General features: G+C 38.3%; 3 protein-coding genes and 2 long non-coding RNA genes across 7 annotated transcripts; 2 read left to right on the forward strand and 3 right to left on the reverse strand.

Annotated features, from left to right (window-relative positions):
* Positions 1 to 221: 221 nt before the first annotated feature.
* LOC6584599 (pre-rRNA-processing protein esf2) lies at positions 222 to 1,360 on the reverse strand. The gene is made up of 2 exons (XM_002010207.4): positions 953 to 1,360; positions 222 to 894 (listed from the first exon to the last, which is right to left on the reverse strand). The coding sequence occupies exons 1-2, from the start codon at positions 1,299 to 1,301 to the stop codon at positions 521 to 523; spliced, it is 723 nt and encodes a 240-aa protein (XP_002010243.2). The 5' UTR covers positions 1,302 to 1,360; the 3' UTR covers positions 222 to 520.
* Positions 1,361 to 1,484: 124 nt separating this feature from the next.
* On the forward strand, positions 1,485 to 2,497 carry LOC6584600 (actin-related protein 2/3 complex subunit 3). The gene is made up of 3 exons (XM_002010208.4): positions 1,485 to 1,594; positions 1,714 to 1,887; positions 1,972 to 2,497. Exons 1-3 carry the CDS (start codon positions 1,589 to 1,591, stop codon positions 2,311 to 2,313), a joined length of 522 nt encoding a protein of 173 aa, XP_002010244.1. The 5' UTR covers positions 1,485 to 1,588; the 3' UTR covers positions 2,314 to 2,497.
* Positions 2,498 to 2,689: 192 nt separating this feature from the next.
* On the reverse strand, positions 2,690 to 19,664 carry LOC6584602. The gene is made up of 11 exons (XM_044008653.1): positions 19,420 to 19,664; positions 13,405 to 13,610; positions 12,142 to 12,502; positions 11,612 to 12,063; positions 10,127 to 10,299; positions 9,800 to 10,054; positions 5,656 to 5,765; positions 4,197 to 4,715; positions 3,565 to 4,022; positions 3,305 to 3,480; positions 2,690 to 3,237 (listed from the first exon to the last, which is right to left on the reverse strand). The coding sequence occupies exons 1-11, from the start codon at positions 19,429 to 19,431 to the stop codon at positions 2,996 to 2,998; spliced, it is 2,964 nt and encodes a 987-aa protein (XP_043864588.1). The 5' UTR covers positions 19,432 to 19,664; the 3' UTR covers positions 2,690 to 2,995.
* Positions 6,735 to 7,574, forward strand: LOC116804516. Its single transcript, XR_004364502.2, has 2 exons — positions 6,735 to 7,037; positions 7,106 to 7,574. It is a non-coding gene; the product is annotated as an uncharacterized LOC116804516 (long non-coding RNA).
* A 2,168-nt stretch (positions 19,665 to 21,832) lies between the features above and the next one.
* LOC116804519 lies at positions 21,833 to 26,166 on the reverse strand. Of its 3 annotated transcripts, XR_004364504.2 has the most exons (5): positions 25,884 to 26,166; positions 25,450 to 25,722; positions 23,316 to 24,776; positions 22,550 to 23,146; positions 21,833 to 22,486 (listed from the first exon to the last, which is right to left on the reverse strand). It is a non-coding gene; the product is annotated as an uncharacterized LOC116804519 (long non-coding RNA). The 3 variants fall into 3 exon arrangements; XR_006356579.1 differs by having other exon boundaries at positions 21,833 to 23,146; positions 25,884 to 26,164; XR_006356580.1 differs by having other exon boundaries at positions 21,833 to 23,151; positions 25,884 to 26,164.
* Positions 26,167 to 26,854: the final 688 nt, after the last annotated feature.

Consider the following 26,854-nt stretch of genomic DNA (forward strand, 5'->3'; position numbering starts at 1 on the left):
ATTTTAATTTGACGGTTCATTGACGTGACACTTATCAAAAAGGACACTGAGCTTTGTAAACAAAACGTTAACGCAAAACTAACAGAACGTATGCGCAAAATGAGTAGCTCGAACGCATAAATCAGTTGCTCAAGCGCACAAAGAGCAATTAGAAATGTTACATTTCACAATTAGCGCCAAAACATTAATTTCCATTTGGACAGAAAAATCGCTAAAGTAAATAGTGTGGTATAATAAAAAAATTAGCTTTTAATATACAAAATTGTTTATATTATTTCTTTTTAAAGTAATTTAGATAGAAAGCTTTTTAAAAACAAGGCGCATTTAACGTTAAATTAACAGAACGCATGCGCAAAATGAGTGGCCGACGCAAGACTGAGCTTATCAAACGCAATAAGAGCACTTTTACATATAAACAGCGCAGTTAGCGCCAAAATACGCTTATTTCTAATAAAAAAAAAATATATATATATACATTTCTATATATATATTATCTGTATATAGCATAAAAATCCTGCTACTACGCTTTCGCCTTAGCAATGTTGGCTGACTTTTTAGCTTTTTTAGCCAACTTTTTGATATGCTCGCTCTTGTCCAGATTGTTCTGGAAGAAGGTGGTCTCCTTGCGGGCCTGCGACACTTCCGTCTGCAGTCGCTGCTTATGGACGGCCTGCTCATAGTTCATCCGCTCGGTCAGGTGCACCCACTTGAAGCGAGGCAAATATTTCATGCTCCACAGCGAGTCGAAGAACTGCGACTTCTTTCGAGTCGAGATTTGCTTGTTGTTCAGCAGCGGCACAATCTGCTTGGCCACACGTTTTGACTCGAACTCCACCCAGCCTTCGGTGAAGTGAATATTGTATTTCTTACGCTTGTTCTTTTTTGCCTTATCGCCTGAAAAGGGAATCAATATAAACTAATCTAACAGAAAGACATGCGAATTGACACTCACCTAGCTTCTTTTCCGGCTGTAAATAGACGCGTCCGATCTTGCCGAATTCACCGAGTATCTCACGTAGACGTGTCACATTCATGTGCTTTGGTATATTCGAGATATAAATGATTCCCTTTTTACGCTTCTTGGTTTTGGCGGTTTGTTTAGCTCCAGCATTGAAATTGGCCAAATCCATTTCGTCGTTATCTTCCTCTTCATTGTCTTCTGTGTTGTGTACAACGGAAACTGGCTCCTCCACATCTTTAGCTTTGGTGCCGTTCACTTCGGCTGTATCTACTACCATGTCCTCATCGCTATCCAATTCAATGGGCTGCGCTTCGGACATTGTTTTTAATTTTTTCTTCATTTGTTTTCAGTACAAAACGTGCGCACTGTGTGACCGTGTACGCATTATGTGAAAATCATACATATGTAATGTAGACCCACTGCTAATAACATTTAACAGAATGATAATACCACGACGTATTCGAAGTTAACAGCCTTACGTGAAACTTTAAAACTTCGATAGCTCTACTCCGATATAATTAGGGATCAAGTATTCCCGCATTAACAGAAGTGCTTTTGGTAAACAGAAAACAATTGAATTTAGTTGTTGTTTAGTGTTCGTATTCAGCTGATCGCAATCATTGTAAAATGCCAGTAAGTAGTTAAGCTACCACAACTCCTGTTGGTAATCGATGAGTAATAGTGATTATTATTTCATTGTTACATTAATGTTGCATTCATTTAAATAATAAACATTATTAAAAATTCAATAGGCTTACCATTCTGAGATCGTGGAGTTCCACAGCAAGGTGGGGAACATGGCCATCTTGCCTCTACGCACCAAAGTAAGGGGGCCAGCGCCCAGTGTGAATACTGATAACGACATTATCGATGAGTCACTTTATTATTTCAAAGCAAACGTTTTCTTTCGCACATACGAGGTCAAGGTAGGGCTGCAACAAAATAAAAACGATATAAGAACTAAATAAATCCATAAATAAGAATAAAATATATTTTATACATAATTGCAGTCGGAGGTGGATCGCGTACTTATCTATATAACGCTCTACATAACGGAATGCCTGAAAAAACTGGCTCGTTGCACGAGCAAGGATCAGGGACAACAGGATCTTTATGCCTTGGCTATTTCGAGCTTTGCCTTGCCTGGCGATGCCGGTTTTCCGTTAAATTCAGTCTACACCAAGCCAGATAATCCAGACCTAATGCGTGAATATTTGCTGCAGTTGCGTCAGGAGACCGGCTATCGCTTGCTAGAGAAGGTCTTCGACACATCAGATGATAAGCCAAACAAATGGTGGATATGCTTTGCGCGCAGAAAGTTCATGGAAAAAAGCCTTTCCGGTCCTGCATAGAATAATTTTAAAAATCGACTGTTAAATCAATTTGAAGACTGTTAGAATGTTGTTGCAGCCTGGCTGCATGCTGCGGCAGTGTTGATAAATGTATGCGTAAGTGGGCGCCAATTTTAAACAAATACTTAAAAGACAGAGTATAATCAATTATTTAAATATAAATATATATATTTGTTCTTCTTTATTTCCAAGTTGTTTTATTTCACCGTATACAATTAAGCATACTTGCAATATTTTATAGTTGTGTTACAGATTGTGCGAATTTAAGCAAAATCATTTTGAAAGCTGTTAAGATTTTGCAGCCCTGTTGCATACCACAACAGCGCTGTTAAGCCTCTAACAGTTGTAATTTGCAATTTGAAATCAAACTTATAACTGACAATGTATAATCATTTATTAAAATATAATTTGTTTTGGTTTTTTTTTTATCTAGTTGTTTCGTTTCGCTGAAAGCTTATTAACAGTTGACAATTAATAATAAACTGGCACACACGTAATAAGCACGGCGGGCATAACTTAAAAATAATAACAAACAAAAAAAAAAAACATGAAGTGTGAAAAAAATATTACAGATATTGAACTTAAAAATAACGAGGACATTTAAACATTATAAGATATTAACACACGATTACAGCATATTTACAAAATACTTGGCAAGCAATTGGCCAACCATCGAGTTAACCTATTGAAACTCTCTAATAATCTCAACGACGCTCTGATAGGTGCCAGTGACAATACCCAATATGGCAATAGTCAGGATGACGATATTCTTGAAGTAGATCCAGGTGCCCAGTCCCTTTGGCACCTGGGCACGGGTGACAAAGTCAATGATGATGGGTATGACAAATGCCAGCGATGTTGAGCATAATGCACCGATTAGAGAGATAAATAGATTCAATTGGGGTACAACCAGGGCGACGCAAACTGGGGAGTGAAGAGATGAGAAGAGAGATACAAATTATATAGAAATTATGAACTCTATTTTACTTACAGGTCATCATGATCATGATGAAACGTAGCGCCACCTGCATGGTGATTGGATACTTTTGGGCGCAGCTATTGTTGCGCTTGACAGGGGGCCACAGGATCTTCATCATGACGAAGAATTGTATGGGATAGCCGAAGAAGACGCCCATAGCGGCCACCATTTTGACCACCTGTGACATGCTGTCAAACATAATACAATTATGATTGTTAGATATGAAGATTCTAGTGATTATTAGGGATTGGATTGTCCCCCCATATACATACACATCCTCCACATCCAGATTGAGCGTGATGCTGCCCGCAACATCTTCGCCCCAGCGCACATAGCTAACGAAGCCCGTGAAGATAAAGAGCGATGTGATCAGCACCATTGTCACATTGAGCACACCGAAGCGACTGCTGAACTTTTCCGGCTCGCGCATCGAATTGCGCAGCGGCAGGATCAGGGCGATGCCCTCGTACGAGAAGAGAGCGGTACCAAAAAAGAGCGCCAGCTGGCTGCCGCCCGTGAAATAGTTGCGCTCCCTTACCGGGGGCATCGGGCCGCTGGTGAAGGCGATCGACAGCGTGGCAATGAGGCCAAAGAGCAGCGCACAATTGGCCAGCAGCGACACAGGTGAGATATATTTCAGATTTGTCATCAGGGATGGAATCATTGCGGGCAGCAGAGTGATCAGCATGACCAAACTCATGCTGATGTCTATGCCATTCTGTTGCATCACCTGCAGATTAATTTAAAAATCACAATTAGTGCTGAAAAGTGATCAAGTGCTTCTGTTAGCGTGGCAGTGTTGGTAAACTGCTCGAAATAATGAACTATTTGGATTTGAGCACAAATCAAACTGACAAATTATGAATTAATGAACTAAGTGATATGTGGAAGTGCTCGCCCTCACCTGGTAGAGATTCTCCGTGATGAAGACAAAGTAGATGGCACAGAAGCCAAATTGCGTCACACAGAGAAACATCTCGACAATCAGCTTCATGGCGCGCGACATGCGGCGCAACGGCCGCGGTCCGTACTCGAAGCACTTCTCCACGGTCTCTGGATAATCGTAGAAGGTGGCGCCAGGCGTTTGGGCGACGGCCAGCAGGGAGCCACGAATGAGCAACCGTTCGCAGTGGACGCACATGATCGCAATTATGGGCAGCATCAAAGTGGAGCCAATGAGACCGCCATTTTTAAAGCAGTCGCCCATGGCGAAGAGGCCGGCGCCGACACTGCCCTTGAAGAGATGTGTGGCCGCCTCCAGATTGCTTGTGGCATGGCGACGCTTAACAATTGTGCTCTCCAGATCCTTTTCTCCACCCTTAGTGGCATTTGGATGCTGCTGCTGTTGTTGCTCCGGCTTGGTTATTTCCAATGTTCTGCCCATATTGCCAGCTTCGATCACCTTTTCGTTATACACTTTCTTCTGCAAAATTTAATTTAATTTAACAGATTTATTTTTATTATTAATTGCGATTAATATTCAATTATTTTCAGTTGCTGCGCTTCGGCTCCAGCAGCGCAATTTAAAAGTCAAAGGCAAATGCAAAAAAAAAAAAAGGAAGGCGAAAAAATGCGAAAGTTTCAAACAGAGCAAAAACAAAGTTAACGGTGTCTTTGGATTGGAGGATAAGCGATCGAGTGTGCATGCGAGAGAGTAAGACTGGGAGCGGGAGTGGGAGAAGGAGAGCGGGCGTGAGAGCATGTTAGTTAGAGAGCGTAAGTGGGGCAGGCGCTATGCTAACTATGCACCGACTGCTGTTAACCCTAGAAAGCCGGCCGTTTTGATACAGCTTTCAATTTTAAATGGGCACTCAAGGGCGAAAAAATATTTTAATTAGTGGTTCGCACGTGTCTTCAGTTCACGTTATTTATTTTTCATTTTTTCCATAACACGATATGAACACAAGTACTAATTTATATATAATTTAATAATAGTTTGTGTGGAAAAAACACTTGAACTACAAATTACAGCAGATAAAAATCTGTATTAAAAAAAAAAAAAAAAAAAAAAAAAAAACAAATATAACAAAACATTGACCTATTGTGCTTAAGTGCTAAACGTTTCGTAGAACTTCTAATCGAGGTGTTAATTATGGCTGAACTTCAGTAAAAACTTTGATAACTTTGATTACAATTGCATATTTATGCAATTAGTGCAAACAACGCAAACACTATAATTCAATGAGAGTGCTCCATGGGCATTCGATACGTAATATCTCTGGATTCTATTAAGCAATGATAAGCTACCAGCCAATCGAGTGCAAATCATAATAATAAATCACCAATCATATTATTGCGCCAAGTAAACGAAAAAAAAATTAATAATAATAATTAATATTATTGTTATAATGTTTATATTTTACTTTTAATATGTGCGCGCGCGTTGTGCGATTTTCCCAATTTTCGTTTTTTTTTTTTTTTTTTTTGTATTTTGTTTTAGAAGCGTGTTGACGCGCCAAGAACTCAAACCAGACTCAATTCATAATATTATTCGAATTGGCTAAGAGCAGCGTATGAAATAGTCAGGCAAAGCGACGACGACGACGACGACGACGACGGCGGCGACGGCGACGGCGACGACGGTGATTGCGACTGCGACTGCGTCAGCTGCTCTTGCATATGTAACAGTATTTCTATGTGTGTGTGTGTGCGCGCGCATGTGTGTGTTCCTAATGTTTAACGGCATTTTTGCTTTCATACCTTGCACTTAAGGGCAAGCGCCTGTCTCGGCCTCTGGCTGCGCCTTCCTCTTCAACTTCGCCTCCCTTGCTCTCTTGCTCTCTCCTGCGCGCAAGCTCTCTCAGCACAAGCGGCAGCCCTGTTATCTTTGTTGTTGTTATTGCTTGCTCATCTGTGCGGTACTTTTTACTCTTTTACTTTTTTTACAAACTTTATTTTTGTTGTTTTTGCTTTTGTTTTCTTATTTTATTTGATATTGGAATGCAATTCGCAAATTGAAATTTTGAATTGTTTTGATTGTTCTGGTTTGGGCTTTAAGAACTTTTTTCTTTCTTTTGACTTTTCTTTCATTTAATTTGTATAAAAACTTTGGAAAGCTGTTAAAATCGGTTTTAGCCAGAGATTTGTAGACCTTTATCGCTAACTTTTTGCTTTCAGCATTGAGCGGACTTAAATAAACTAAAATAACAGAAATGAAGTTTTAATTAGGGTTTCTAGTTTGCTTGCCACATTTTAAATCCTCACGTGTTCCTACCGCGAGTCTAGTCATAATGATTTCTAAAAATATTACAGGAATTTTAGCACTTACATGAACATAAAATAATGTGGGAAAATACGTTATATTATACGTTATTTATTTTATTAAAATTTTTTTTGGTTGATTTATATGAACAAATAATTTTTAGAAACCAAAAATTTCAAGGCTTTGTGCGAACGTGTTTTAAAATTGAACTTCAGTAACCCTTTTTTTTTTTTATTTATTGTATTTACTTAGTGAAATTCAAAATAAATTCAATTTAAATATTAATACAAATCACGTATTTTGTATTTTTTTTACTCGTTCTTGAAATTGAACTGAGTTTATTCGTTTTTGGCCATGTCCGTCTTGCTATCTGCCCGTGCTTCCGCTTGACTGCCCGTAAGAATAAAAGTAATGGAAGCTAGAGACTTGAAAATTTACAACACTACCCTCGATTCATCTGCAGGGGCGTGGCAAGTTGTCTCCTATCAGTTAAAGTTGTATGTATGTATGTATGCATGTAGATATGTAAGCTAAATACAATATGTAAGTTGGAGTTGGGCTCTAATGAGCAATTTATACCATACGTAACTAATATACCCGTTTTCGAGCAGGCATCCCAAGCCGTTGTCTGAGCGGAAAGGAAGTGATTCCATACAAGTTGGCAGAGGGTTGTGTTAAATGTCAATTAAAGTGGAACTGATGCCAATTACACGTCTCTGGTTCAAGGATGTGCTGCACAATGCGGCGTATGCGCAATTTATGCACGTGCCGTTCGGGCAATGCCGCTGCTGCTAAAAAGCTCATATGATATGGCATGTGCATGACATTAGATCGAATTCTTGGCCGTTTGGCGACTGCATGCCAGCTGGAAAGGCGCATCGAGCTGGTGATTGAGCAATCGGCGATTGATACACCTGCCCAACTGCCTCGCGCACTTGCAACGCATGGAAATTTACAACATATAATTGATTGATTGACTTGTTGTTGTTGTTATTGTTGTTTGCTGTGATTTGTTGTTGTTGTGGCTGTTCTAGCTGTTGTTGTTGTTCTTGTGTAGCGCCAGTTAAATGAATTGCACGGAATTCATGAGTTGGCTTTTCTGACAACAATTTCGTCGTCCATGCACAGATATACGTATATATGTACATATGTATATGGCGCATATTGATATGAACAATCAATGCAACATGGGAAACGAGCCAATCGAACGATCGATCTATCAATGTTCGCGGAATTGCACAATTGGATTATATAAGCCAGGCAGCGAACCTCGCCAGCCCAAATGCTCAACGGAAGCAACTGCAGTCACCCATTTCGGGATGGGCAAAGATCTTACAAAGTATCGGTAGCGAAAAGATACGACTACAATTTCACGACTTATCAAAGCTCAAACTAAGATGAAATGCATTTAGTATATATTTGGGATATATTTAGCATGTATTTAGTATTTAATTAGTATATTTCTGGAGTGATCCACCAATTAGTCATTTAATAATGTTTTCAATCAAGCCATCCATCGGCCGATCTGTCAATCAAACCTTCAACCAGTCACATATTCAATCAATTACCATACAATCAATCAATTCGTCAAACAGTCAGTCTCACAATATATCAGCCAATATAACAATCCAACAAACTCTTCAATTTGTATAGATTTCTGATCAGTCCAAACATCAATCGGTCAATCAATTAATTCATGAATAATTCAATCAATCAATTAGCATAACAGTGAGCCATTCAATCAATCGATCAATCTTCTTATAAATTAATACACCAATCGTTTTATTAGCTAACCAATAATTCAATCAGTCAGTTCGACAGTCAATCAATCAATCAACTTCAATTTATCAGAAAATTAGCTAATCAATCGAAATACTCAATTGTGTCAGTCAGTCAATTGTAGCAGTACATCATTCAATCACTTGAGTAGTCCATCAATCTGATTACTTCATCATTCAATCCATCCATCAATTATTCAATCAAGTAGTCAATCATATGCATACATCATTCAATCGCCCAATCTATGAAACTCTTCAATTCATATACATACAATAGATTTACGATATCTCTCGTGCACATGTTCCGGGCAATAAATATGAGCACGATATTCGCTTAGGTCTATTGTCGATTCATCAGGTTTCACATGGCTTTGGGCCAATTCGAAGGCCGCTGGGCGCGCGCTGAGCAATGTCGAAACGGTTTCGATTAGATTGATTTAGTTTTGTGCGGATTAGATTAATAAGAAATTCTTTGAATTCGTCACACGTTTGATAATCGACGACAATAAAAGATGATTTCAACTTTTTACGATTACCTAGATGGCTAACTATATAATACCATACATATTTGTAAAATATATCACTATAGATCTACATATATCTCTAGCTATATCTTGGAACATGCTAAGCTTGCAATTCGAATGAGATATTGAAATATAATTTGATGCGGCTCGATAGTATCCTTCTTTAAAACGTAGTTACTCGTAAAACTCTATTACAATCCGTCGAGCCTCTGTCTAGCCAATTCCTGTCCATAAACACTTTTATGGTGTATTTTCAGATAGTCGAATATAATAGAAAAAGCTTGCAATGGGGCACTACTGACTGCATAATACCCGTCCGTTCTGGATATATTTGGTGCACAAATGTCGTCAACAACATTTTTCTTTTACCTTCCAATTGACTAATTGAAATTAGAATTCATAGTTCTCTCTCTCTCTCTCTCTCTCTCTCTCTCTCTCCCTCTATCTCAGAGAGCAGATGATCTGGAGTAATAAAAAGCTGAACAGGTATATGCCATAGATCGATTTATATATCTCTCAATCTCTGACTTGCTCAAATTTTCCAAGATTTTCACCCAAATAAAATAATTAAATATATGCTGATTTTTATGGGCTCTGAACCCATCATTTATTTACACTTATGAATTCTATATTTATATATCAAACATATATGTTTATATATATAGAAAAAAAAGAACTAAATTAAAAAAAAAAAAAAAAAAAAGAAATTGTTGCTCGAGAGACAAACAGAAATTAAAAACTATTTCGCGGCACATGATTCATAAGTAATTGTCATATATCAACATGGTCTCATATACCATATATTATATACCATATATCATATATAAGAAATATGGTAAATAGTAGTAGTAGTAGTTGTAGTACTCTGCCTACAATAGTATTTAGGGTTATCATATATAGGATGCATATGTATGTGTGTATATAAGTTATATAATAATTTATGTTAAGGCTATTCGAGCCTGTCAATTTGTTGTGGCACTGGTTGAGTGGGCGTCGCCTCGCTAGTGGAACTCCTCCTCGCCAAAGTGTTTGACAATCTGCTTGAGGCTCTCGTAGGAGCCGGTGAAGAAGCCCAACAGGGCCAGCACCAGGATGATTAGGTTCTTGAGGCAAATCCAAATGCCGGGCCCCTTGTTCGGTTCACTGCACGCAATCAGCTCGATGACCGGCGGAAAGACCAGCGCCAGAGCCGTGGAGCACAGAGCGCCAATCAGGGAGATGAATAGCCCCAAGGCCGGCACCAGCTCCGCTATGGCCACTGCATATATATGGATGGGAGAAGCTTGGCATGAGCACATTCTCCGTTCTTTGATCCCATGCCTCTACTTACACGTCACGAGCACCAGCAGACTCCGGAAGATTAGCTCCCCGGCCAGCGAACGACCCTCCATGCCGCACACCTGCTTGGCGCTCGGCCACATGATCTGCACGGCGACAAAGAACTGCAGCGGATAGCCGAGGAGTACGCCCGTGGACACCATCAATTTGACCGACTGGGCCAGGCTATCGGCGTGCGAAAGAACAGAATATTGTATGCGATGTTTAAGCGAGTTGCCTAGGGAATCCAAGCTGAAGATGGGCGCGTGACACGAAGGGAATTTTGTGGAATTTTTAGATAAGCACGTAAAGAGGTAAAAGTGAAAAGCTTGAGCAGGTTCGAATAGATAGATTGCTAGTTGTTTTAGATATTAAACATCGTATATGCAAAATATATATAGTATACAATATATCTAATATATATAATATATATCGAATATACTAGAATCATATTCTGAATATAAATGTCGTAGCTTGTATAAATCGTACGGGTATGCATCATAGATATAGAAACCATATGAAATCCGAATCATATTATAAATTAAAATCTCAATTTCGCAAAAAATGAACATACGATCATTTCGCAGGAATACGACGATATGATGACTCTGATATCGTACGTGGAATATACATATACTTGAATCATATTCTGGATATAAATATCGGACATTGTATATATCGAACGGACACGATGCATCCTAAATATAGAAATCATATGAAATTCGAATCATATTTTGGATTCTAACTAGTTTTGTCATATAAGTCGAGTTTGATATCTAATAGATATTGAAAATATAATAGATATATTGAATAGATATGACGGAGTCGACCAGAATGAACTGAAATACGATTTTCCATTTACAGTAAAATGCCGATAATTCGAAATGGCAAAGGGATCAGTTTTTTTTTTTTTTTTTTTTTGGATTTACACAGAAATTCAAATTATCGAGAATTATTGAGAACGAATTTCATTCAAAGGGATAGAATTTTTCGATTTGTCGCGATTTTCGATTAAGCAGGGTACTAACTATCGAGACTCGTCTGTATATTCAATATATATTGACTAGATATCATATCGTACATATATATCGAATAGATTGCATTGAGTAATATTTTCTGAATTTGAGTTTTTGAAATAAATGAAAATCGAGTAGATACATTGGAAGATATCGAATAGAAATTATGAATAGAGCCTATTATCATCGTAAATAGATATCGAATAGATGCACAGATTTTCTGCATTGTGTTGACATTTGGAGTATCGAATGGATAACGTGATAATATATTAATAATAAATCATCTATTCAAGTGGATGTGAATGCTATTGGGATTCTGTAAGGGATTACAGATCGAATAGATCAAGCATATATCGAGTATAGTATATTCTTTTTTACTCCTGCTCAATCTTCACTTTAGTTTCAATTGTGTTGCCGATAGTGTCCGCAGCACTCGTGAGTCACGCGCCCATCTGCTATCTGTTTGGGCGGGGCTTGCTCACATGGTATCGCCGAGATTGAGGGTCAGACTGCCGCCGACCTGCTCGCCCCACTTCATGTAGCCCACAGATCCGGCGAACATGAACATGACGGAGACGAGAAACATGCCCACATTGAGGACGCCCAGCGTGCTCTCAAACTGGCGCGGCTTGCGCATGGCATTCTTCAGGGGCATCACCAGGGCAATGCCCTCGAAGGCAAAGATGGCGGTGCCGAAGAAGAGCGCCAGCTGGGAGCCGTTCGTCCAGTAGGCGCGTTCCGTCACCTCCGGCAGGCCGTCCTTGAGGGCGTAGTAGAGGGTGATGGCCAGGCCCAGGATCATGCACACGTTGGCGAACAGTGAGACCGGTGTCAGCCACTTCAGGTTCGTTATCAGGGAGCTGAGCAGCACGGGTGCGAGGGCCAGCAGCATCACCAGATGCACGTCCATGTCAATGCCGTACGCTTGCAGGATCTTGTGTGGCGGGAAGGCAGGAAACCATCAGCAGCTGTCGCCGACTGAGCACCAACTCCGGCACTCCGGGGCACTCACCTGCTTCACGTTGGTGCTGATGAACACGAAGTAGATGCAGCAGAAGCCCAGCTGGGTCACACAGATGAACACATCGACCAGGTGGCCCATGGTGCGCGACCAGCCGCGCAGCTTGATCGGCCCATTCTCGAAGCACTGCTCCACAGTCGCCGCATAGTCGGCGCAGACGGCGTCGCCGCGCAGATCGCGCATCTTCTTCGAGCAGGCGATCAGCACGTGCTGGCAGTGGATGCAGATCACGGCAATCACAACGGTGAGCACGGGGCCGACGATCAGGCCGCCGTTCTTGAAGGCATCGCCCATGGCAAAGAGTCCGGGTCCGATGTTGCCCTTGAACAGGTGCACAATTGTCTCCAGGTAGCTGCATTTGAATGAAGTTATGCAAAGTCGATCAACGATACCACCACAGATGATTATCGGGTATCGGTAATCGGTTATCGGTGATCAGGATTTAGTACGGGATTAGCCAGGACTGGGTTTATCCGAGATTCACACTGCACACTTAAGCTTGTGGGCTGCTAGCATGCAATATCGATAAACGATAACACACATAACTATTGGTCTAGTCACTGGGAATAGGTTTAGCCGGGCTTGGGTTAAGGTGGTCACTGAACTTCACACTTAAAATTTAAGTTAACTGGGGTGTTATCAGCGCAAAATCGATAAGCTATCGCTTCTTGTTATCACATACACAATTTGTTATCGGCACAGTAAATCGGTATAGAATTAGTTGGGATTAACACTAAATGTACACTTAAAATTATGGTTAGTCAAAGCTTGAAGGTAAGTGAAAGCTACGTTTCTAACATGGAAAATCGATAAGCGATAACACATGCACAATTATCGCTTCAGCTAATGTTTGTAGAAGGTGAAAGTATAGACATAAAAGACAGTCAGCATGCATAAGCGATAAACGATAACATGCGAGATTATCGATGCAGTCAGTATTTATCAGAGCATTCAAAGTCGATAAAAGATAGCGCAAATAATTTTTGGCTTTAGATAAAATAAGCAAACCCTCAAAATTATTTTTAGTTTTGGTAAGTTTGGGGTTGTGATTAGTATTATAGTGATCTGGGTTGATGAAGAAGGTTTTTTTTTTTTTTTTTTTTTGGCATTGGTTTTGGTTTTCTGGGTTAGTTCACATGCATCCAATTTGTTGAGCTTATTTAGGTTAGGATAGGGTAATATAAGCCTCTCGTTAGTTTGGATTTTCTTTGGGAATTCGTTAGTACGCTTCTTCTTCTTCTTCCTTGTCCATACCTTGTGGGCGGATGGTAATCCTCATGGCTGCCAGCCGCTGGCTTTGCATCGGTTTCTGCCTGAACTGGTTGGCCTTCGCTCTCTGGCGCCGTCAGCTTTGAAGTATTGGAGCTCATAGTACTTTGGTTGCCATTGTTGGAGGTTATTGTTGTTGTTGTTGTTGTTGTTGTTGTTGTTGTTGCTGTATTCTGTGGAATGCTTGGTTCCTTTGTTTTATGTTTGATTACGGCACAAAGTTTGAAAAGATAAAATCTGTGCTTTAAAATGCAGTCTTCAATTGGTGAAGTAGGAGCAGGAACAATTTTTGGGATTTATTTTTGAAAGCAACCAAATTTGAGGATTTTTTGTTAAGATATTGGGTAGAGTTTTTTAGTTCAATAGGTAAGGAATGTTTTGGTATAGAAATATAAAGAGCTTAGACTAAGTTGAGTTGAAAATCAATTAATCTATGAATATTTCTTAAATTATTGTTTATATGTTCGAATTCATATAGGAGTTAGTTAAACAATTATTATAATGAAACAATATTATAATGAAATATTTTCAGCTTAAAGTTAATATAGACACTTGATGCATCTGGGGAATGCAATGTAATTCCCGCATTTATGCAAATATTCTAGCGTAAATCTATTCATGTACACACATACACATACAAACATATACATACGTATACACAGAATATTACTATGCTTCCTCTTCCTATATAGAATTATTACATGATTGTGGCTTACAAATCATTATAAATGCTGAGCTACAACCTACAAAATTCTCGATTTGGGGAAAATATTCAGAAATTGACTAAAAATAATGAAAGCATTTGTTAAGTCTAGGTCATACCTGCCTATACTAGGCCTAGTCGAGCAACAACAACAAAAAGCTTGTAATTTGGATAACGATCGTGAATCATTATTAATTCCAGTTTGTTTTGGCTTAGAGTACGTGCGAACGTGGCTCATTAAAAGAATTGTAAATCACTGTACAGCCTGGGGGGGGAATTACCTGATTGTCTGATGCAGCGATATCAATGCAATAAATGTTACAGTGAAGCATGCCAGTGGCGAACGTTTTCCCTTGTCATGCAAACAATGCAGACTTGTATTTATACTCCCATGAATGGGATCGTAAATGATAAGAGATATGTATGTGCTCCGCGCAATTGGAATTGGCTATAATTTATGGCTCGATGAGTCGTAAATTAATTTGTTCGATTTCATTGAGGTTTTTGCATTGGCTCATAAAGTTTCCATTAACACTCTGCGAGAGCAGAGATTCGGAAAAAAACCAAAGCAAATTATTGGAGTCGTATAACATAATATAATACATGAGCTACAACAACAACTACTACTGCAACAACAACCACATCACGTGTAGTACCAATGTATGCTAGCTATCAAGAAACAGTCTTGAAAATAGTTTTCAGTACAAACTCAACCGGTTTGAAAACCCACTTTTCATATATTCAAATGAGGGACATGATTATTGAGGGAATATTTTAAAATTGATTAATTAATAATGCAGGTGGATGGGCTCGACTAGAATATACCCAGACCAGCGCTGATGTTCTAGATAATCGCGATGAAACTGGAAAAAGAGGATATCTAAATAGCTGTGGGAGAGCTGATCAAAAAGAATCTCAGATATTGACTATCTAGAGAAACAGTTGAATAGGATCAAAGAGATGATGGGTATTACTTTGAAGGGGAAAAGTACAAATTCATGAGTAATATACATTGAAAATGATATACATTCATGATATACAGGCTGAAGGGGACGTGCTAGACACTATATATATAAGGTATATATATTCTTGTTTAGGGCGACGAGCTGAGTCGATTTAGCCCTCTTCGTCTGTCCGTATGTTCGTATATGTGACTCTGTTGATCTTAGAATCTATAAAAACTAGAGACTTTAAATTGATTTAGAATATCAGTTCTGTAAAGGGCTCAAAGGATCTCGTAGTCACTCACGTTTACTAGATTTTAATGGAATTTATTTTAGACTAATATATAGACAAACTCAACTATTTAATTAGTAAAATATGTGAAAGATGTATGCAAATTAAATTTGTTTGCTGGAGATTATAAAGATATAGAGAAGTATAAGAATCTATAAATAAAACCCTATGCTTAAGAGTCTTTGAAGCAACCTCAAGACTTATTCAAGGCAAAATAAGAATATTTATTGATCTAAAAGAATTAAGATGAGGTATCGAGAAAATGTGATCAATTTTCACTGCTTCTGACATTTATGTATATATAATTCAAATATCATATCTTTAGCTTTACTTGTTTACGAGATATGAACGAGGGAGAGTCAGGTGAACAGTTGGACAAATGAATCCACTGAACTTGAACTTGAACTTGAGCAACAATAAATATTTATGTTAGCTATATATATTGACTATCCACTAATGAAACTATATACCCGCAGTGGCCAATGCCTAATGGGTATATTCAATTTCAGTTGAAGGAATATAATGAAATCTAAGCACACTTTATTATGGCCAACAGAATTTGAGATCTCTTCATTGGCTCACATGAAAACCTATAAATCAGTTAGTTTGTATTTTGATATTGTCTAAATGGAATAATGGGCTTTATATATTTTAGTGGACCTCAAAGCGCAACTGATTGTGTGGCATATTTATTATACTAGTAAGAAACTTTCAACTTTCCAGATTAAACAAATATTCTTCGTGGGTTTCCAGTAGGAAATGCTATCAAATGTTATCAACGGAAATTTTCAATGGTTTCTTTTTTTTTTTTTTTTTTTTTTTTTTTTTTTTTTTTTTTTTTGTTTCTTATGCCTGGGAACTTTATTTATTGATAATTGGTGCAAAAAATTATAAGTGAATTATTATAAATTAGTGTCGCTCTCTGAGAGATAAACTGAGCGTGTGGAAGGCACTGAATCTGGGCGCCGATAATATGTGATAATACGTAATCGTAAGTGGGTTCAGCGATTGCCTTCAGTTGATTATGTGTGTGTGTGTGTAATATGCAGGTGATACAGATACAGGTGCCAGATAATCGGGCGCATACACAGGTCTGAAATTGGGTCTCTGGCCCGTGCGGGGGACAACTTGCTATGGAAATCTAGACGGCAAATTTTACGTGACTCTTATCGGCAGCTACGCAACAAAACACTTCAAAACAAACGGCATAAATTGCTGTTGTATTATTTTATTAGTGTTAATTTTAGTATTATTTGTTATTGTTGTTGCTGTTGTTGCCGTTACTTCACATTTGTTAACGTGAGCTGCGTAGCACACCAACAGGAAGAACAACAAGACTTATCAAGTTAAGGAACCAGATATTGCACTTTGAGTTCAGCTCACCCACGCATGCGATATACCCTGTAATTTCTTGAGCTACATCGAGTGGTTCAGGCAGAATTTCTGTATTAGCCAAAAGTTGAAAGCAAAGCTATTGATTGCCTTTGATTTAATAGTGTATATGAGTATATGGTTATACAGACACTATGATAAGCTTTAGCGACTGAAACTATGTAGTAACTCTCTACAAGATCTTTATAGATATTATCACGTAGATTTATATTTTGTATAACTCTATTGCATTACTATCTTTATATCCCATAGCATCGATAATAACTGGCAAATATTTTTATGGGCAAAAATTCCAATATACATTTTGCTTAAAGTTTTAGAATTTTTTGTATCTATTAGATCCAACATTTTTAAGATATTCTAAAACAGAGTTTTTGAAAATATTCAAGAGTTGTTAATGAAAAATTTGTGTTTTTTTTTCTTGCAATTCCGTCTATATGTGAGCTATTAACTATTATATATTATTAATACCTTGAAAATCTCGTATGATTTTTTCCAAATTATATCTGTTATAGAATTTTCCAATTTTTGGAAGCCTTCTTAATAACTCCGATATTTTGTCCTAATTTTTTGAACTTTTTAAATAGTTCTCACGAATTTTTGCACTTCTATAAATAATAATAATTTTGAATAACAGGTTTTTGAAATACTCTAGCTGTTTTGATCAAAAGGTTCTTAGGTTTCGTTTTCTTTCAATATTTTAACTAAATGTTTTATGCATACTGAACTATATATACACTTATATTTCGTACTTTTTCAAGAGTAATCGGAGCCCACTATTGCCATTTATTCTGGTTGCTATTCATTTGAGAGGCAATGGCAGTCTGATTCAAGTCAATTCAATGGTCTTTCAGTGGAAATTTTCCATGCACGACAAGTTTTCCACAGCGATTGCCTCTGCAATGGCAATTACAATGCTCATGGACATGGAGTTAAGCAGGGGCTGGGGGAGTCGAGCCTTACTGCTTATAGCTCTATAATGCTTTATATTTGATAAATCAACTGTTAAAGACACGGAAGTGAGGCAAAGAACGATGCTCACTAATTGAAGGCCATATGAAATGCTGCATGTTAAATTTATACGAAGTCATTGCAATTTCGTGGCCATTCACTGATAAGTTGACACGCTTTCTTCAACTGATAAGATAGTTAAACGAAGTTAACTTTCATTATTTTCAGTGTAATCAGCACGTTTAATGCCTGAGTCTAAAACAAAATGGAAATAATAGCACTTTGGGTAGGATTTTTAAATATATAAAACACCCCTAAAAATGTTTAATATATCATAATAGATCATTTCTTTTAATAAGGAAGTAATATAAGTCAAATATAGTAAATATAGAAAAAGAAGTCTTTATATAGAGCTTACTTTGAGAGACTGTATGAAATTGTTGGGGGTATTGAGACTTATATAGTCTATTGTCATGAATTAATCACAGACTCACGATACAGATGGCTTAGAGTGGCCCCATGGGACTAATAGAGACTCTTTTATATATTTTATTCGATTCGATATTTTGTATTCGATAATCTTGAATCCATCCAAAACTTGAAATTCAAGTTGCGTTCAACATAGTTTGCAGAGATCACTGTCTATACTCATATCAGAGGGAATGACTCTATAAAGTGATTTGAATTGATTTTGTACAAATTCTTATCCGCTTCATTAGTGTCAGTAATTCTTGGCACTATTTCAAGTATTGGAGCATATATAAACATATATTTTGTGATTTTCGAATTTTCGACTATATTTTTAGATTCTCTATCTCTATTTATCTGTACAGCTCAAGAGCTTGCAGTAATGTGTTGGCTAATGCTAAGTTGAAGTAATTTGACTAAATATATAAATATTTTTTATATATAAAATAGATATGCTGTTGAGTAATTTGTTGATTACGCACATCATTTTGAGTGCTTCAAGTATTTTTATCTTATATATGGGATATTCAGTTTTATATCCTGAAGACATTGCAATTAGTAAATCGGAGTGTAAAGATATTGTTGTTATTATATTTTTAATTTTACTCTATATAACTCTCGTAAGTTTATAATCACGAAGTAAATTTCTATATATAGTATGTATGTATGTATGTATATGACATACATTATATAATATATGCTGTTTGTACACAGTATACATATTGTATATACTTTTTCTTTCAGTGTAGTATTTTTAGCTATTTATAGCCCAATAGGAAATTTGTCATTTGGAGTTATTTGAGTTATTTGAGAGCCCCCTCTAAAAGGACGCCTCTGCTGCTACTATGCAACAGCTGTCCTAGAGAGCAATGCTAACTGTTGCTGTTGTTGTTGTTGCTGCTGTTGTTTTTACAGCTGTTGCTGATGTGGTTGTTGTTGTTGTTGTTGCTGCTGCTTTAGCTGACTTTGCACTTGAATATGCATTTGTTAGGCGTGAGAAGTAAATGGAACTGGTTTTTTTTTTCTGCTGCTCAAAGCACAAAAGCAAAAAAACAAACAAAAATATATAAAAAAAAAAAACAAATAAAATAATCATAATGAATGGTCCCACACAGATTTTTACTGATTCTATATCGTATGTATGTATATGTGTGCGTGTGTATTTATGTATAAATATATTTGACACTCATTTTGAAAATGTTTTAACACACACGCACACGCACAGGCACACGCACACACACTTTACACACCTCTGCATCCATTTTGGCAGCTGCTGCTGTTGCTGTTTGCTGTTTGTTGTTTGTTGTTGTTTGTGGCTGTTGCTGTTTGTTGTTGCTGCTGCTGCTGCTGTTAAAATTCGGTCAATGCACGAGCAGCGCTGGCAAATAAATGAACGCGTAATTTGGCAAATTCTTTTGGCGCGGCGTTTTTTAAATGATTTATTTTTATTGCCGTTTGCTGCTGCTGCTGCTGCTTCTTCTTTCCACTTATTGTGCTGCTGCGGCGGCGGCGTTGGCGTTGGCGTTGGCTGCTGCAGTTGCACTTGTTGCTATTAGCTGCTGCTGCTTCCTTATGTGTGTCATGTGCTGTCGTTGTTGTTGTTGCTGCTGCTGCTGCTGCTCCTTCGCACTTTTGCGATCCTGACTAATGGCTCAGAACGTGGCGTGTGTTAATCGCTTCACGAAATCATCAAGACTGACGGCCCGGCCCGGCCCGCCTCACATAGGCGCGCTGTTGCTGCTGCCTTCGTCGGCGTCGGCATCGGCATCAGCGTCGCCGTCGCTGCCTTTCGGCATTCGGACACTTTGCGCTGAGCGACTGCCGCCTCTGCCACCTCTGTCGTTCTGCTCCCCCCTCAATTGTTTCACTCCCTTTCGTTCCGCTCGCTTTCCAAGTTCCAAGTTCCCCTCTGTTTGCCCAACCGTCATGTTTCACACTCTCTCTTTCTCTCTTCCTCTCTTGCTCTCTTTCTCTCTTCCATTCTTGGCCAGCATCTGGCGCTTCCGTGGCTCATTACGAAAGTATTTTGTGACGTCGTCAATGGAATCGGAATCGGAATTGGAATCGGTTCTAATGTCCAACCGGTTTATTTATATTCATATATATGTATATATATATATTTTTATTATTCTTCTTCTTCTCGTTCTTCATTTTATCGTGCACCCCCGCCTTAGGCAGCTGCGCAGTCGGGCGACCAATTGAGCGCCTGTCCAACAGGTTGTCACTCAGCCAGCCGACATGGCCAGGGCATCTGCCGAGACAGGGGGGACGGGGGCGGGTGGATCGCTGATGTTGTCGCAATTGCCCTACAAAAGCATGCAAGGTACACACACACACACACACACACATGCATGCACACACATCTCTCTGATCTCTAAATGTAAAGAAAGACTTTTGTTGTTGTTGAATGTGGAATATGGAATATGGCATATGGAATATGGAACTGTGGAATACTCTTAAGATCCCCAAGTGATCTGGCTCTTGTTGTTAGCCCTAAATTTGCAAACGCTTTAATTAATTTAATCGAATTACAGGGTATCTGGCAGACAGCGCAGAGTGCTCAACAAACAGCAATTGGCAGCAGCTCAAGCACACATGCTCGAGTATTCACGCCATCGGCAAATGATCTGAAAAGTTTGTCGATTGCTGTTGTTGTGGGGTGCTTGACGGGCGAGCGGCATAGGCATAGGCAGGCGACTGTTCACTGGGTGGCTAAGTAGGGTGTTCGTGATTCGTTGCGGCAAGCGAAATGTGGACCCTTTAATGAAGCAATTCGTTTATAATTTATTTTATTTTATTTTTAATGGAAAGGCCGCCTGTCTTTTGAAGAATTAAGATCCCGGCTATTTGGCGATGCACAAACATACACATGCACACACACACACATACAAATATGTATATAAATATTACTATATATGTACGTGTATTGTTGTTGTTGTTTGTGACAATGGCATTTAAGACTGTCGACGTTCATGAGCATAGTTCATATTTTAATTGAGAGTGAAGAGAGAGACAAATTGGCGCATCTCTTTGAGCGCCGTCCGTGTTGCCGGAGGTAACACTGTACGTGACCTTGAGCTGTCCACAGAAGAGGCTAAGGCTAACATGGAGAACTAGGAAAGATCTATTTCTGGATTGTCTTAGCAATAGACTTACGTCATTAATATGACGAAGGCAGGGAAAGGAGAGAGGAGGAGAAAGGGGAAGTGGGAGAGGAAGGGCCACAGTGAGAGGCCATGGGAAAGAGATGAAGACTAGGATTGTGAGACAACAAAAAAGAGGTAGATGAGAGAATGTGAGCGAGAGAGACTGAGAGAATTATAGGTGTGCAAGAGAGAGGGAGGGGCAAGAAGTGACATTAGTGAGTGACTTAATAGAGTGAGAGAGAGAGAGAGAGAGAGAAAGAGTGAGATAGAGAGTGAGGGAGAGAGAGATAGGGAGATAGAGAGAGTGCAGTAGAGAGAGAAGTAGGGAGAAAAGGAGACAGACAGAAAGAGAGACAGACAAACAGAGAGGGAGAAAGAGAGAGAGATACATACTAGAGAGACTAGAGACTAGAGAGAGAGAGAGAGACAGAGAGAGTGAAAGTGAGAGTGAGAGACTGAGAGAAGCCTGAGAGAGACAGAGACAGTCTCTGATTGAAAAACAAATGAGGTGCAACCGGCTGCAGAATAAAATATAGAAAAATAAGTTAAACAGAGAGACAATTATAACGAGATAATAAAAGAGAGACACAGTGAAACGACAGTGATAGAAACAGATAGGAAAAAGAAAGAAGGGGGAAGGGTGAGACAATAAGAAAAGCGACATAATTAGTCAAGGAGATGTAGACTGGCTTCGTGGGAGGTCGTAGAGGAAGCGAATATACATTATGGGAGCTAGAGAGAGAGAAAGGGAGAGAGAAAGAAAATGAAGAAATAGAGGGCAAGGGAGAGAGAAAGAGGGAGAGCGAGATTGAAAGAAATATAAGCTACTTATTAATGTACAACAAATAAAGAACATTTGTTTCCATTACGATTTCTATTTACGATTTTGGATACTTGCATCAACATGATTGGCTTTCAGCTCTATTTACAGAGTAGGAAAAGTACGAAATGAATACTGCACTGTTCTGTCTTTAATTACACCTATTACACCTAATTAAACAATTTGTTTAGCGCTAATACTCAATTCATTCATCTTATATAAATAATCGTTGAGTTGGGCTCCAAGCAAGTGTAGGGTATTAAGTGGTACGATAAGCTCATGTGACACCGTGTTTATTGTTGAGTGTGAAAAGTGAAATTGACATTAAGTGCAACTCTTTGAAAAACAACTCTGTAATAAACAAATGGAAATATAATAAAGAAACGCTAAAGAGGTAATTAATATATAACTTACATGCCCATGCTATACACGTGTATAAAGGATGGGCGTGGCCAGTCATGCAGCTGAGTAGCAGAACTAGAATACAAATCTATGATGAGTGAGTGACCAGAGGATCTTGCAATGATAGATCAAACATTTATCATCTGGTGAATCTTCCGCAGTCTTTAAGCTGAGATCTTGAAGTCAGCAATTATATAAGATAATACGTCTAAAATTATGGAATATTTTAGTAAGTTTAGACAGGAACGAGCATAATGAAGTCGGATCAAAAATTGTGTTGGAAGTGTGACAAACTTTTTGACAACTGAAGAGGGCCTTTTGAACAACAATTTTGGGTAAAGAGTTTACCAATTTACAGACTGGTTTAATGCCAATTTCACTTGCAATTCACATACATATGTCTCTGATATACAGAAATATACACAAATATACATGCATATATACAAGTATATGTAATTATGAGTTTGCTAAAGTTTAGCTAACACAATAGTTCTGAGTTTGATAATCTTGATCATGTTGGCTCTTACCCATTATAATATATATTTAGTAAATTTACTTGTGTTTATATATAGTAAGACACAGTTTGCTTAGTTGGCCTCCTTCGGCATGCTGGTCTAAAAGAAAAGAAAAGAAAACATGCAATTAAAATGTTTTGCTTTTTGCCATTGTTATATCGTATATGGTTTGCTATGTATAATATTATTATTAACTGTTGCTCAGCCGTAAATACATATATGTGCGCTATGCTAACTATATACTTACTATATATCTTACTTACTATCCATTTCACACTGCTGCGGCTTTCGTTCTCTGCAGATGATGGGAGCGTGACTCACGATGTCGAGCTTAATTTTGATATCTATTTTTTTTCTATTTTCAAGTATTAGTTTTTTTTTATTTAAGTAAATGTTTACTTATTTTAAGTAATTAATTATAAATATTTATGAATATTTTTGAATAAAACCTATTTCAGCTTGAGCCCAAATGGTTCAGTCGAGCAAGAGTAGCAGAAAACTAGACAGGATATGATGTGTAAACAGTCAATGTGAGTATGACAAATTATCAAAGAAAACTATACCTAGTAGTAAAATATTAATTAATACGTATAGTTCGATGTATAAAGCCAAAGAAAACTGTTTCATTCTAGATTAGTTGTAGAGCATTGGAGACCTATGCAGATCTATGCACTCCGATCTATCGATCTGATTATATCCTTATACATATATATACTGGTCTATACATATTGATCTATACATATCGATCTATACATACTGATCTATACAGATCGATCTATGATGATCTATTGAAAATTGATCAATTCAATCTACATAGTGATCTATACTTATCGATCCATACATATCGATCTATACATACTATACATACATCTACATAGATCGATCCATACATAACGATATATACATATCTGCGCAAACATCCCGATCTATACATACCGAAGTATACATTCTGATCTATACATATCGATCCAAACATTACGATCTATACATATCGATCTACACATATTGATGTATAAAGATCGATCCATAACGTTCTCTACAAATCGATCTATACATATCTACCTATACATACCGATCTATACTACATATTGATCCATACATATCGATCCAACCATAACGATCTATACATATCGATCTACACATATATATACATACATATACAAATTGATCTATACATATCTACCCATACATACTGATCTATACATATCGATCTATACATATTGACCTATACATAACAATCTATATACTAATAGGTATGTGAAGGTATGCTGAAGGGCTGTCAAGCTAGGATCAACAAACTTTAATACATGCGTATTGTAACTAATCTGAAGTAGTGATATTGTGAAGTCGTTGCCAGCCTTGTGGAGTGCGCACGCGCCCATCTCTAACAGTTTGAGCGATATATTGCCGTTGTCTTAAACGCTTTTTTAGTGACGCTCGAGTTGCTGCTGTGCGTAAAACTTGTTGTTGCTTACGGCTATAGTTGTTGTACTATTTATTATTTACTGTTGTTTTTAGTTATTATTATTATTGTTGTTGTTGTTGTTGCTGTTGTTGCTGTTGCTGTTGTAGTGTGGCGACAGCAACTTCTTGAACGGCATTTTCTAAATTGAGACACGCCTGTGCCATACCTTCTGCCCCGGGTCTGTGAGCGAAAGTCAAAGGCCAACACCGAGGGCGGCAATTTCAACAGCAGAATGACTGTGTAGAAAGTGAAAGAGCTTCTGGAAGAAAACAAAAATAAAAACAAAATCAAAAAACCAGCAACAACAAATAAAAACAAGTAAGAAGACTCTAGTCGAGACTGCTCGACTAGGAGATACCCTGAACCCTCCAATCTGATATTCTAATCACTGTGCACTTCTTTTCGGCACACATACATACACACGCACGTATTAGAACGCGCTCTGCTAACTGTGCAACAAAATCATAATGCTCAAATGTATGTGTATTCCAAAGCACAAGTCTCTAGTATTTGAAATACAAAAAAGGTGAGGGTGAGGGGGTAGAAATAGGAGTGGGGGGGTAAATTTTAACAAAAATCGAAATTGTACAAAATATATATAAGTCTACATTTAAAATTTGGAAGCTCTAGCTCTAAAGTTGTAGGAGATATAATTAAATAACTAGCTTTCGATAAGGTTTTTAACAAAATATCGAGAGTAGTTATAGATATTTGGAGAAAAACTTGATATGCGCGTGATGTACACGGACCTAGGAAAAAAAATTTAAAGTCTCTAGCTCTTATATCTTCTGAGATCGACGCGTTCAAACATACGGACGGACGGACGGACAAACAGACAGACGGACAGGGCCAAATCGACTCAGCTCGTCGCCCTGATCAAGAATATATATAGTTTGTGGGGTCTGCCACGCCTCCTTCTGCCTGTTACATACTTTTAACAAAACCATTATACCCTGATTTCCCATTTTCAATGGGTCCAGGGTATAACAATAACAGTTAGACAACTCCAGATGCTAGAGATTGAGGCTTGCTCGCTGTAACTGGGCCGACGCAACGACCGACGCTGGACACGGACAAGTCCAACCTGTCTCTGGTCATTGGAGGTCAGGCATCCTACAAGTGAGGCCCAAGTCGAAGCCCCAAACTGTCATTCTGTATGCCTGGTGTTTATTGCGCGACTCAAGTTTCTGGGATGCGAATAAAATCTGATGAGGGAGAGAGAGAGAGAGAGAGAGAAAAATAAATAAAATGAAGTAGAGTTCGCGTCAAGCACCGTGCGGAAAGTGCAAGCCATGCCACTGGTGCAGCTAATAAAAGAAGTGCTCAAACAGCGGGGCCAGGCTAAGTGGTTAGTTTCTTGACTCACAGTGTTACGTGTTCACATATGTCAATTTCCATTTCAACTGAAAAATCCAAGTGCCTGAAGTCTGAGGTACTTGAGTTTATTCACATATTAAATATTTTTGCTTTATCACATTGTTCAGTTTCAATATCATATATATATTATATTATATACTAATTTTCCTTGATGGAGACAAGTGAAGTTCGCTGTACCTGTAACAACATTAAGTTGGCTGCGCTCGACTCATTCACTTTTGACTGAATGCATTTGCATTCGCTTCATGTTATAACATCCTGATTGATTATACATATAGATTTACAAACAATCTCCGACATTTTACTGAGCTGTATTTAGAGCTGAGAGAAACCAAAAACAATTTGATAACAGGAATTACTTAAGATGCCTCCCAAATTTTGTCGTCAAATGGGCCAACGCCCCTATTTATGCATGAATAGCTTGCTTGAAAACACTCCGATTAGATGAATAGGCAATAAACTGACAATATATTAGATATTAGATTTGATGGCCCTAATGCCTCAAGTGCTAGTCTAATTATATATGTATATTCTATGACATGTCAAGTATCTGTATATAATATAGAATTAATAAGTAGTTTGACAACTTTAGTAATGGCTTAATATGATTTGTCAAATTTTGTTTGGATAATGACATGAATACTTATACTTATACTTACACTTACATATACTTATATTTATAGTATCGTTTTTGCCATCACTTTTGCACCACTGTGCAGTGCAATTGTTGATTCTCATCTATGATTAGATCGACAATTTGCAATGCTTCGATGATTCGACGCAGGGCAACTGACGACAGCTACGGCAAGGTAGCCAGAACATTGGCTAGGAGAAAAGAGAAGGTGAAGGTGAAGGTGAAGGAGATGACAGAGGAGGCAGCGGCTGCGGCAGCGGCAGCAGCAGCGGCAGCGGCAGCAGCAGCGCTGGCGACAACGCACGCCGCACTCCGGTAAGCGACAT

This window comes from Drosophila mojavensis, unplaced genomic scaffold (genome assembly GCF_018153725.1).
Source record: "Drosophila mojavensis isolate 15081-1352.22 unplaced genomic scaffold, ASM1815372v1 contig_136, whole genome shotgun sequence".
NCBI classification, from domain to species: Eukaryota; Metazoa; Arthropoda; class Insecta; order Diptera; family Drosophilidae; genus Drosophila; species Drosophila mojavensis.

Coding starts and splice junctions, on each gene's coding strand:
- LOC6584602 (XM_044008653.1), bottom strand. Junction 12,503..13,404: donor GATTACCATCCGCCCACAAG/GTATGGACAAGG, acceptor ATTCAAATGCAG/CTACCTGGAGACAATTGTGC. Junction 10,055..10,126: donor TCTGCTGGTGCTCGTGACGT/GTAAGTAGAGGC, acceptor ATATATATGCAG/TGGCCATAGCGGAGCTGGTG.
- LOC6584599 (XM_002010207.4), bottom strand. CDS start 1,301: ATGAAGAAAAAATTAAAAACAATGTCCGAAGCGCAGCCCATTGAATTG. Junction 895..952: donor ACAGCCGGAAAAGAAGCTAG/GTGAGTGTCAAT, acceptor TTCCCTTTTCAG/GCGATAAGGCAAAAAAGAAC.
- LOC6584600 (XM_002010208.4), top strand. Junction 1,888..1,971: donor TTCGCACATACGAGGTCAAG/GTAGGGCTGCAA, acceptor ACATAATTGCAG/TCGGAGGTGGATCGCGTACT.